The sequence below is a fragment of the Branchiostoma floridae genome, chromosome 14 (genome assembly GCF_000003815.2).
Source record: "Branchiostoma floridae strain S238N-H82 chromosome 14, Bfl_VNyyK, whole genome shotgun sequence".
NCBI classification, from domain to species: domain Eukaryota; kingdom Metazoa; phylum Chordata; class Leptocardii; order Amphioxiformes; family Branchiostomatidae; genus Branchiostoma; species Branchiostoma floridae.
Window position 1 is genome coordinate 5,326,468 of NC_049992.1, and position 12,053 is coordinate 5,338,520.

The 12,053-nt window shown below is 42.6% G+C and overlaps 3 protein-coding genes across 3 annotated transcripts in view; 1 reads left to right on the forward strand and 2 right to left on the reverse strand.

Moving 5' to 3' along the window:
- The window catches only part of LOC118430032 (N(G),N(G)-dimethylarginine dimethylaminohydrolase 1-like), a 5,035-nt gene extending 3,100 nt beyond the window's left edge, over nucleotides 1-1,935 (reverse strand). The window contains exons 1-3 of the mRNA XM_035840736.1: nucleotides 1,698-1,935; nucleotides 718-975; nucleotides 373-544 (exon numbers count right to left, since the gene is read on the reverse strand). Coding sequence (XP_035696629.1) covers nucleotides 373-544; nucleotides 718-975; nucleotides 1,698-1,874 — 607 coding nt within the window. The 5' untranslated portion in view covers nucleotides 1,875-1,935. The remainder of the gene's footprint in view (nucleotides 1-372; nucleotides 545-717; nucleotides 976-1,697) is intronic.
- Nucleotides 1,936-3,058: 1,123 nt separating this feature from the next.
- Nucleotides 3,059-6,431, reverse strand: LOC118431169 (leucine-rich repeat-containing protein 15-like). Its single transcript, XM_035842287.1, has 3 exons — nucleotides 6,237-6,431; nucleotides 4,869-5,847; nucleotides 3,059-4,274 (listed from the first exon to the last, which is right to left on the reverse strand). Exons 1-3 carry the CDS (start codon nucleotides 6,427-6,429, stop codon nucleotides 3,188-3,190), a joined length of 2,259 nt encoding a protein of 752 aa, XP_035698180.1. The 5' UTR covers nucleotides 6,430-6,431; the 3' UTR covers nucleotides 3,059-3,187.
- Nucleotides 6,432-7,768: 1,337 nt separating this feature from the next.
- On the forward strand, nucleotides 7,769-11,006 carry LOC118430033 (leucine-rich repeat-containing protein 15-like). The gene is made up of 3 exons (XM_035840737.1): nucleotides 7,769-7,961; nucleotides 8,486-9,464; nucleotides 9,920-11,006. Exons 1-3 carry the CDS (start codon nucleotides 7,769-7,771, stop codon nucleotides 11,004-11,006), a joined length of 2,259 nt encoding a protein of 752 aa, XP_035696630.1.
- The last annotated feature ends 1,047 nt before the right edge of the window (nucleotides 11,007-12,053 follow it).

Sequence of the window (12,053 nt, forward strand, 5' to 3'; positions counted from 1 at the left end):
TAAGAAGGTTTAATAGAAGAAGCATTCGTGTGTCTTTCCAAAAATCCAACTCTTTCAATAATTTTGCAACACTAAATTAAAAGTTTAGACTCTTCGAACTTTTTGAAATTTTGAAAAGGACAGTAATCAAATACGAGCGATCGCTGTTGTTGTTTATATCCGGGATATTGGACGGTTGTTGCCTACCAGGACGTCAGTAGATTGGATCAAAAATTGATATTCAAATTAGTGGCTCAAATTACTGTTTAATATGTAAATCAATCTTTTGCCAAACACCTGCTTTTTGCCTACCACTGCGTCACCGTGACATCATCGTGATCGCTCGTATTTTATCATTTTACATACATTCATCAAATTTCACACCATTTTTACCTGTGAAGACCACGTCGCCACCCTCAAGTGTAGCGCCCATGTTGCGTATCCTGTGAACCTCCAGACCCAGGCTTCTCAGGCAAGTTTCAATGCTGTTGAGCTGAAAACAAGTAATAGTCAGGAATGTAAAGGCACAATAACCATCATACAAGAAATAGCAACTATCGAAGGCCTTTTAATGCAAAAACTAAGTAAATAAAGAAACAAAACGTACTACGCCTTGCTCGGTCGTTCATTCGGTGGTTATGGGAATCAGAATGCCATGAATTATGGCACCGTATGCACCTCAGGAATTAATTTACAATAAAGTTCCATTCTTTTATTTCTATTCAAAATGTTTCTCACCTCTTTTCTTCGGGCCATTCCCTCCGGCCTGGTGACCAGCGCCCTGTTACCGACCACCACACAGGTGTCCTCCACAAACGGACAGTCCGGAGTGGACTCGTCCGCCGGTAGAACGGTCACGTCCAGTCCCAGGTCCCGCAGGGTCCGCACGTACCGGGCGTGCTGCCGCCGCGCTCTGCGGAGGTTGATCGGGTCTTCCCTGTCATGGTCGCTGTAGTAAAACTCCTCTCCGCCCAAAAACCACGAACAGCAGTCCACCTATAAAGTCAAATTGTAACATCATGTCGGCCATACAGGATTATAATCTCTACCAGACTCCCGCCTGGCTGAATAGAAATTAGAACTTTGGCCAAGTTAGGAATAAAAGCCTAGTAGAAGTTAATTAGCCTAGGAGTATTGAACGGCCTGCAAATAACTCCTATGGCCGACCAACTCCCTTAGCATACTATTGACACTATCTGTCCAATTTCTACTATTAGACCACCGATTCGCTGAGCCTGGTGGAGGCTAACAGGATTACATAACATGTACAAATTGTTTTAAGTTCAGGTACTATTCTTTGCTTTATCTACTAGTAGGTGGGGTCGACTGACGCACATTATGTATTTACATGTCTGTATATACTTATTCAATTATTTACTTATTGTATTCCTGTCTAATATATTATTTTCAACATTTGTATAAGTGGCGGCGCTACAATAAATTGCTTACAATTACTTGAGTCCGCCGTCACTTCTTCTTCGTACCTTTATTGGTACTATTTCATGTATTTTTCAATGTCTAGATGCTAGAAATCCCACCAATGATTGTAAAATACCATTTTCATCCCACACTTTGCAGCATTGTATTAAGTAGAATAGCCTTATAGTCACAATCACCTGTAGTCATGTATCAGTAGATGCCATGTTTCGTACTTCGTACAATTGTTGCGCAATAAAGTTATCCTAAGTCTTTTTCAATTTCGAAAAACAATAGTCCACCTCATACTGCTGAATGGCCTCCGACCGGTGCCGTATAGAGCTGGGGATCTGGCGGACGATGGCCCGTGTGTAGGTCGGGAACGTCTCTCGTGTCACCGGTTCTTTGAGTGGAGGTGTGGGTCGATTGGTGCTGCCCCTGCCTACCTCGTACTCGTGACCGCTCTCCGATTGCCCCATTCAGGTTTTTGAAACAGTCTGTTTAAGCACGATTTCTGCACTGTAAATATAGATTATTGAACGATTTGATAAACTTTTTCCCTCGACAATCGACATCGTGAATTCTGTCGGGGACTTGTATTGCATAGATCAAGTAGGAGTTTCGTAATCGGTCTCTACAAAGCTTGCTGTTGGAAAGGAATACAATGAAGAATAAATACTATTGCTATATATCTATATATCCAGCCTATGTATGTATTCGTATGCTTCTTGTGACTAATTCTGTCTCGTGCTCCGAGGAAAACTGCGAGAAATGCTGTAAACAAACGTACCTGTACACGATAACTTGTCCAGACAAAATTAGACTACTCGTCCGACAAGTCTTTGCGTAATATCTGAGATGGTGCTGCGCTGACCTACTATACGTACAAGGAACCATTACTTTCGATTTTCCAAGCTAGAAATCATATTCTACTTCCTCAATTCTTTCGGTTATGTTGCAGACATTTAGCTGAGTTACAAACGTTGATGAGCAGATCTTCGTTGTATACACAATCACCTTAGCTTACAACAGAAACAATAAGTAAGGGTAAAGGACAGGTGTTACGTAATACGTAACCCTATTTTTTTGTTTACCGTAAACCTGTTACAAAATCAATGAAAATAACACATTATGGTCAGAATTAAAACTTAGTCCCAATTGTCACACTTTGAATCTGTACATACTAGCATACATTAGCTTGTGTGGTTTAATGTACTAGTAGTAAGATAATACGTTACTACTACACTTAGTACTAGTTTTTTTCACTCATTCATTCATTGAATTAAAAGGTTAAAGAAAACGTTTGCATGTGCAGGCTTTATTCGATTAAAGAATTCTAATGTATGCGTAATGTATTCAGGTTTTTTTTATCGGGCAATATCAAACTTGTACGTATGTTACTGTAAGAAAAGTATGAGTAAGAATGAAGTCCGAAAACAATGGCATCTTTCTATCTAACGCACGTACCTGAACACCGATAAATCTCACAACCAAATTAGAGTACTTGTATGTAAATAATAATGAATTCATGGGACGTTCTTGGTTTTCAGGTTGGTATCAAATTATATTTAATATCATATCTTCACCACTCAACTGACTTTTTTTTCACCGTATGTCGTATCAAAGAAACATTTAGTAAGAAGGCTTTAAATGAATCTTAAATAAGTAAACTAAACTTAGCACAAGCCATCAGCAATCGATTAGTCGCGAAATGTTTAGCTACAGCGAAGGCGACATCTTTGTACTCCATGGATTCTTCAGAAGAATCTGAAGGGCCACTTGCACCTTTCAACTATGTCTTTACCACATGCAGAGCCACCTCCTTCCTAGCCTTGCCTCTGTAGTTGACAGCGGTACAAGTGTACACCCCTGTGTCCTCCTCCCTCGTCTCTGTCACCACCAGGGTACCGCTGCCCAGTACCTCCATCCTGGGGAACCCCGACTCCACAGCCAACATGGCTCCGGTCGGGGTGGTCCAGAAAAACTCGGCTTCAGGACAGCCTGAGATCTTACACTTCAACATGGCGATCTGGCCTTCGTGAACGGAGGTGTCGCTCCCGCTGGTGTCGATAGATGGCGCTTCCTCGTGTTGGCAGTCGCACGTCAGGTTGGCGAGGGGGACGTCATTAAGGTCCGTGCCCTGTAGACTTGGTGGACTGGCGCAAGTCACGTCAACAAATGGAGGGTTAACTCTCTCACGAAGCCACGTGGCAAAACCCTTCAGCTGACAGTCACAGTGGAAGGGATCGTCATAGAGAATCAGCGCCGTCAAGTTAGGAAGTTTGTCCACAACATTGGCGGGGAGGAAGTGCAAAGGGTTTCCTGAATCAAGCTGCAGTCTGGTGATGTTGGGGAAAGATTCGGCAGTGAAAGCACCCTCCTCTACCACTCGGATGTGTCCGTGTGAGATGTCGAGTTCGGTAGAGTGCTTAAAAGGTGTCGGGAAGGACTCAGGCCCGAGATAGACGAACGGGTTTCCGTCCAGACTTTGGTACAAAAGCACGGGTAGGCTAGCCACGGATGGAGCCACGTGCGCCATGTTAGTAAAGTTGTTATAGGTTAAGTCAACAGAAATGAGCTTGTCCAATCCAAGGAAAGTATCCGGGGCCACGTAGCTGAGCTGATTGTAGGACAGATCCAGCCACCATAGCTGTGTCAGGGGGTGGAAGAGAGATGGGTCGATGGATGTCAGGTTGTTGTGATGGAGGTAGAGCATTGTTATGGTCGGAGTGCATTGAAAAGTGGTAGGTGCGATGGAAAGTAGCCCGTTGTATGATAGATACACATCACCCAGGGTGTCGGAGCCACACAGTGCCTTCGGGTCGAAAGTTCCGGCCGATTGTAGGCAGCCAATGTTGTTCAGGTATAAGTTTTTGAGGCTGTGTGTTAAGGATAATCATGGTTATTTGTGATATGTCAGGAATGACTTGTTTGGCTGTAACTTTTACGTATGTCTAAGACCATAACTCATGATATGATTATATTGATGACATCCATGCTATTTTTGGCCGTTTAAAAAAAACAACCTTTTTAGCCATACTGCAAATCGTACAAAGCAGTTGTAAACTGATGACGTATATGCACGCAAAAACATGTAGAAAACCAAGTACTAATTGTCATAGAATGCCAAAGTCAATTTTAAGGTCAAAGAAAAAAGTGAAAGAAAAAATGAAGAACCTATTTAATAGCTTCTTCATTTTTTCTTTCACTTTTTTCTTTTTATATTTCTTTTATATATCAAACTCTCTTTATCTGTCCCCATTTTGATCTTCTTGATCACGTAGAATTCATAATGAGCATATCGTTATTGTGGCCAAACTTTAATGACTAAGCAGGGGTTCACAGAGGATGTCATCCATATAATCAAATCAACATGTCCTGAAGTATGTAACAGTTACAAGTCTACCCGTATCTATCCTATTAGAATTTTGAATAATTCGTGACACCACTATGTGAATGTCAAGATACACTACCTGTGCAAAACAGAGAACTGTCCAGGTCCCAAAGCTTCTTGGATCGGGTTGTTGCCCAATGACAGGGTCTGAAGTGGGCTGGCACTTTTCAGGTTACCGGGGAACTTCTTCAGTTTGTTGGAGTCCATGGAAAGATACCCCAGGGAGTTCAGGCCTGCAAGGGATATCTCCTGTATCTGGTTCGATTGCAAATACAGAGTTCTAAGGTTGTTTAGATCTTCGAAAGCGCCATCTTCAACTTCAACAATTACATTGGAGCTGAGGTCCAAAGAGTTCAGGGCAGGGAGCCCGACGAATGTTGTATTACGGATGACCGAGATTTTGTTACCTCCCAGAGAGATGGACTCAAGTTTAGGCAAGTTGTGAAAGTTAGTGTCAATGTTCGTGATCCGGTTACCATCCAGAGACAGCGACTGAAGGTGTTGTAGGACATAGAAGGCACCCACATCTATGCTTTCAATGTCGTTTGCGCTCAGGTATAAGTTCTGCAGGTTCGGCGTGTCCATGAAAACATGGTTGTCAAGGGTGACGATGTTGTTACCGGAAACATCCAGCGATTTCAGCTTCCTGGAGCCTTCAAAGATCGGCCCGGAGAGAGACGAGATTCTATTGGAGGGGAGATAGACTGACGTCAGTTGTGGCATTCCGCCGAACGCCCCTTCCTCAAGCTCTGTAATGTCGTTGAAAAACAGCTGAATCTCTTCCAAAGACGGATGATCGGTAAACAGGCCACGTTGGATCAGCTCTAACTTAGAGTTATGGGCGTCGAATCGGGTTAGGGCTTTCAGGTTGCTGAAGAGGCCTGTCGGCAGCTTGGTGAAGGAGTTGTTGTAGAGTCCGAGTGACGTCAGAGTCGGTAAGTTGTCAAATGTATCAACTTCCACCATGGTGAGGTTGACGTTCCACCAGACTCTTAGTTCTTTGAGTTTCGGCATATCGACAAAATCGCCTTTTCGAAGCATTGTTATGGGGGTGAAGCCTGCAGAAATGATATGAGATTATTATGATACTGTAATGATTAGCCGCATTGCCTCATGGAGTATAATTGCAGAATCGTACGCCGTATTTTATTTCGCTGCTTTAATGCCCAGTTTTATCTGTTGTTTTATTGGTTGCATAATACATGTATACAATATAAAATTAGAATAATGCAACACGTAAAAGAAACACTGTTTTTTTATATTTTTATTGCCAAAATCATTTATTACAATAGATGCTAAAGAGATCTTAAAATACCGTTGTACAAATTTGTTCTTTCTGAACATGTACATAAAATGTTTGCTTAAATGAATACGGGTTTTATAAGCACACATTGGTCTGCTTTTGACTATGTCATATCAATAATCATGATATAGAAAATATACATACTGATATCAAATACGGTGACGTTTTTTGGAACATCCCTCGGAATAGCAGTGATATTGGGACCCCTGCACGACACCGAGTAGCCGTCCTTCTCAAGGTCGAAGCAGAAGCAGGACTTTGGACAGGCGCCTGACGTGTGGAGGTGGTAACCCATACAGAGCAGCACTGCGTACCAACACAGCCGTGCGGCATACATGGTTGTTCTGAAAATAGACACACAATCAATTGAAGTCATGCAGAGTTTGTTTAATCGCTGTCTTTTATTGGCCATTGACCCCTATAATGTTGCAGAACTGATCTGCCGGCATCGTCGTTTTTATTTTACTAAATTGGATTGGCATTATCACTGACTTTATGGTGGGAATATCATTTTAAACGTATAGGTATGACTAAAATATAATAGACCATACACAGCGTAAAAGAGATCCGTTTTATCGATTAAAATCGTTGAGCGCTTTGTCAAATTGCTCGGCCACAGCGATGTCGCCAGCGTACCGCAGCTATAGCGATATACACGGTTAAATGAGATCAGAATTGGAATATCTGCATTTGTCTTCTTAAAAAAACAATACTGCAACTTGCAAAACTATAAGCACGGTTAACTTACAGTTACCTTATTATTAAGAATAGAAAATAATGTGTACTCAGCAATATTAATATACTCAAGCCGTCTAAATAGCAAAAAAAATCGTATCTTACTAATAGTTCTTCCCCTGCAGTCAAACGTACTCTCACTGATACCTGGATGACATTTGACCCTTGGCACGTACAGGCGTCTGCTGACTGGCGCATGACAGAGGTTAAGCAAGGTCATTGACACACGCGTTCAACTTGGTAGTATTAGCACAGCTTCATCCATAACTTACATAGGACCTGTTAAAACTCCAAACAGGATTTGATTGTTGATTACCTTTCCTTACTAATGCCCTAATGCCGACAGATTTGAAAAACATTTACACTAACACCTTATGTACATACGAGTATCAAAGGTCACCCAGGCACTGTGCTGACACAAGTGTTTGGTGAAATGGAACGGTAAGCCCGACATTTTATCAAAAAAGTTTCGAACATAAAGATTCTGTAAGCTTAACTTTACTAGATACCAAATTATAGATTTTATACCAGTAAGAAATGTAAATTCAAGTAACGTCTAGTTTATTTTACTTATTGTATATATACATTGTATTTACAATCTAGCACCATTGCGTACAACCACAATTTAGGGGGCGTGACTGGTGGGTATTGTTACTAGTATGTTTTTTTTTCAAAGACGTACATTGCATTAATAGAACAACTTTTACTAGAAGGTATGGCAGGAGGCGTTGTTGTTAGAATTTTATATGGGAAGCCTGTATGCTAGGGTTTAACGTACAACGAAGTAGTTTGTATAGAGATAAACAATGCTTGTAATGCAGACTGTATAATCGTTCCATGCGCATATTTGGTAGCTATTTACCATTTTTCTTACACAACATGGTGGTGGGAAAAGGATTATGCATGCTGATCGTTTTGTTTCTGTGTTGTAAAGTGCAACAATGAAACCTGGAAGGCTGAGTTTTTACTTGGCGGTGTTTGCTGCCCTGTCGCTGTTCTACTGGACTTCGGCATGCCCGAAGCACTGCGAGTGTTTTGACCTGGAGAAGAACGAGTACTCGGTGTCGTGTCATGGGGCGAACATTACTGCCATCCCGAGAGACATCCCCAAGAACACCACTTACATGGATATAAGTAAGACAACTTATCACTGCTTATTACTTTGGTGTTAAGTTGTCATATTAATAAAATAACGTTCGCTTAGCTGTGAATTTTTACCTTCAATGACCAAAAATAACGCAAATAGAGCATATGTCAGCTATGTATGTAGTTTATATACTAGATTGAGTACGCTGCCTAGTAGAGAGAATGATTTGCCGGCCGAGTTTTGCTACCAAAGGGTTTGAGAGGAATGTTAACCTTAGCGTGGACTGACTCTTCTGGTCAATTGTTTACCGATGGTCTGGTGGAGGCTTTGTGCTTTCTCATGAATAAATAAAGGTTCAAACAAATGTGTTTTCCACCATATAAATGTGTACCACATATTCATACATGTTAAATGAATTTATTAGGAATCTTGACATTACATAAATCTTCGGTATAATTTGCCTTACCTCTTCCCTCATAACTTCAATGAAAAGCGGCCCGCAGGTCGACTTGAGCTTCTCTTTAATACATCTAAGGGTCAAACAAGTAAAAATGATGTTTTGTCCCACCAGGCTTCACACCGATAACCATGCTCAGACGAGGCGACTTTGTGGACATCCCCAAACTCAAGGAACTCAACGTTTGGTGGAACCTGAATCTGACGATGGTTGAAGTCGGAACGTTCGACAATCTGCCGACCCTCACGTCGCTTGGGCTGTACAACAACTCGTTCACCAAGCTGCCGCCCGGCCTGTTTGATAAGTTGACGAATCTCACCCACTTTGACGCCCATAACAGTAAGCTCGAGACCATCCCTCCCGGCCTGTTCACCGACCATCCTTCCCTTAAGGAGATATTTCTGCTTTACAACAATATTGCTCATCTAGACGAGGGAGCATTTGGCGGCCTGCCACATCTGACAGAAGTGACTCTTGCCTTAAACAGTCTTACGTCTCTTGACAAGTCCGCCTTCGCGGGTTCACGTAAGCTGACGTCACTGAATTTAGACGGCAACTACATCAGCAGCATTGGCAAAGATGCCTTCTCGGACACACCGAACCTGCAAAACTTAAACCTGAACGATAACAACATCCACACAATTGAGGCTGGCGCCTTTTCACCACTTCGCCACCTCCAATCCGTGTCCCTCTCTAGCAATGAGCTTACAAACATTGAAGGCATTTTCCAAAACCTTCTGGAACTTGAATCTATTACTTTGGATACAAACAAAATCTCGACAATTCAAAATACCACGTTCGCCAATCTTCCCGGTCTAAGCTCTTTGTCCATCAACTATAATAACATCAAAGAAGTAGACGTTGATGCGTTTAAAGACCTTAACGGCCTCCAAACTCTATCCTTGGAAAATAACGAGATTCCAGAGATCTCGTTGGAAGGTCTGTACTCCCTTATGACTTTGTATCTTGAGTCAAACAAGCTTCAGTATTTTCCAAACAACCTGCAAGACGCCAGCCAACTGCAGACGCTGTCTTTGGAGGACAACCCGATCCAGGAGCCCCTGAATGCTGGGCAGTTCTCAGCCCTGTTCAGGTAAGCTTTCGTGTAGCTTACAAGTCTAAATATTACATATCGACCTTTAAACATAGGTTGTAAATAGTATCGCTATCCAGGCGTGTTGCTAAACGAGTTTTGCATTCCAGTAACCAACGACACATGGGACCGTCAATAAGAAAATTGATGTATTTGCAGAAATACAAGTTGAATAGCATTTTAGTCATAATTGTATTAATAAGGACATGAATAATAGCAAGATGGTTGATGTACAGGTAACCAGTTGTACAACTTGTTTCATTTAAAGTATACGATAATCATTTGAGTAAGTTATGTGTATTCTTTGAGAAGTGTAAATGTATGTATGTGTTGGCACCAAGCAATATCAGCTAAGTTTACCATGTAATGCATTACCTGCAATCTCAATAAACCAAACTAAATTAAATACAACGCATTATGTCTTACGCGCGTTGTTCACATCCTATTCTATCTAGGCTCTCCAATCTATACCTGTCCAACATTACCTGTCTGAAGGTGGCCGGGACGCTGAACCCCAAGGCTCTGTGTGGTTCCGATGCCCTTGACGAGGTTTGGCTGTCCTATAACGGCCTCTCCACCATCCCAGCGACAACATTCGCCTGTACGCAAGTGGTGTCTACCCTCTGGTTACAAAATAACAACCTGACCGAGCTGAGTCCTGGACTGTTCCACGGGCTGACTGAGCTGACCTGGCTGGACCTTTCTTACAACCATCTCAGCCGCCTGGACCCGGACATGTTCACCGGGGTAGACAAGCTCAGAATCTTAGACCTGACCGGAAACAACTTCACCAACATGGCGCACGTGGCTCCGACTCTGGCTAGTCTTCCTATGCTGGCATCACACGATCTAGACAAGAACCCTTTCGTGTACCTCGGCCCTGAGTCCTTCCCGACACCCATGAAGCACGCTACAGCGTTAGATGTATCCGGGGGACATATTCACGTGGTGGAGGAGGAGACTTTTACAGCCACAACTTTCCCCAACCTCACCAGGCTGTTGATGTATGACGGGAACCCGCTACACTTTGTACCTGCCGATATTCTACAGGGACTTCACAACCTCTCAGCCTTCATCGCGGATAACGATCCATTCCACTGTGACTGCCAAATGAAGGGTTTCACAACCTGGTTACATAAGCAAGCCAAACCCCCTTTCGTCTATGTGTTCTGTGCCAGCCCTCCCAGCCTCCAGGGTAAGAATCTTAACGATGTTTCTCCCGACAACCTGACGTGCGACTGCCAACACGAGGAAGCGCCATCTATCGACACCAGCGGGAGCGACACCTCCGTCCACGAAGGCCAGACCGCCATGTTGAAGTGTAAGATCTCAGGCTGTCCTGAAGCCGAGTTTTTCTGGACCACCCCAACCGGAGCCATGTTGGCTGTGGAGTCGGGGTTCCCCAGGATGGAGGTACTGGGCAGCGGTACCCTGGTGGTGACAGAGGCGAGGGAGGAGGACACAGGGGTGTACACTTGTACCGCCGTCAACTACAGAGGCAAGGCTAAAAAGGAAGTGGCTCTGCATGTTGTAAAGACATAGTTGAAAGGTGGAAGAGGCCCTTCAGATTCTTGTGAAGAATCCGTAGAATGCAACCATCTCCCCTTTGCTGTTGCTTAGCACTTTGCGATTAAACGGTAGCTGATGGCTTGTACTAAGTTTGGTTTAATATAGAGAAAATGGGACTTAATGTCACTTGGTACAGCATAAATCGCCGTAAGGTACATGATGAGATGAGTTTGTTATTCAATCACTTTGTTGATAAATTCAGGGATGATTTTGATATTTGCGAATGGTTTCAGTATTTGCTATAGGTAATAAATCTATCAGAGTGTAATAGTTCCTTTTTGTGGCGGATTAAACATATTCCGATTGTTTTTCTTTCTGCACTTCTTGATTTGTACATAGCTAACTAGATTGGTGTTGCTTAGTTCAAATGCGGATACCAAGTATGTCAACAAGAGGCACATTTCGCAAATCGGTTTTAAGCAAGCAAAGGCAGTGGAGTCAGATTCTAACAAATCTCCGGGAGTGGGTCATTAACCCCAGCCAGCGAGAGATTGTGTAAACACAGGATATGGTATTAAGCCGATGTGGTCGTTCTTTGTCCAAACGTGTAATTAATTGGTCCTGGTTATTTGCAGATAACAATGTAGGCGTATGGGCCTTTCTTTTTAGTCAACTACATATATTTACTGATTTCTTTTTCCGTTTACTGATTTCATTTCTTTTCCTTTTTACTAGCTTTTACTAGTTACGGAGTTAACCCGATTAGTTACTAATACTTTTGCTTGGCGAAGGTGTAAGGTCTTTGAACGTCTAAGCTCACACACCAAAGAAGTGTCTACCGGTCCACGGAAAACAAAGACAAATCTTCAAAGACACAAAAACTACCGTAACGATGTTGCCTAGTAAGAGGTTACTAAGCATTGCAGGGTTCACCATAATTTTAACGTTTATATGACTGTGTATAGATAGACGACCGTTCGTTACTGTTAAGACGAGTAAGATGCTGGAAGACATCTACAGGCCAAAATAAAATATCAAGACAGCTCATTACAGTTTCTTGCCTTACTAGTACGCTACGCA

Bases quoted from the DNA above. Each gene is read 5' to 3' on its own strand.
- LOC118431169 (XM_035842287.1), bottom strand. From the start codon at position 6,429: ATGTATGCCGCACGGCTGTGTTGGTACGCAGTGCTGCTCTGTATGGGT. The intron at 5,848-6,236 runs GTATGTATATTT...TCATTTCTGCAG, and splicing joins CGTCACCGTATTTGATATCA to GCTTCACCCCCATAACAATG. The intron at 4,275-4,868 runs GTAGTGTATCTT...CTTAACACACAG, and splicing joins CAGTTCTCTGTTTTGCACAG to CCTCAAAAACTTATACCTGA.
- LOC118430033 (XM_035840737.1), top strand. From the start codon at position 7,769: ATGAAACCTGGAAGGCTGAGTTTTTACTTGGCGGTGTTTGCTGCCCTG. The intron at 7,962-8,485 runs GTAAGACAACTT...TTGTCCCACCAG, and splicing joins CACCACTTACATGGATATAA to GCTTCACACCGATAACCATG. The intron at 9,465-9,919 runs GTAAGCTTTCGT...TATTCTATCTAG, and splicing joins CAGTTCTCAGCCCTGTTCAG to GCTCTCCAATCTATACCTGT.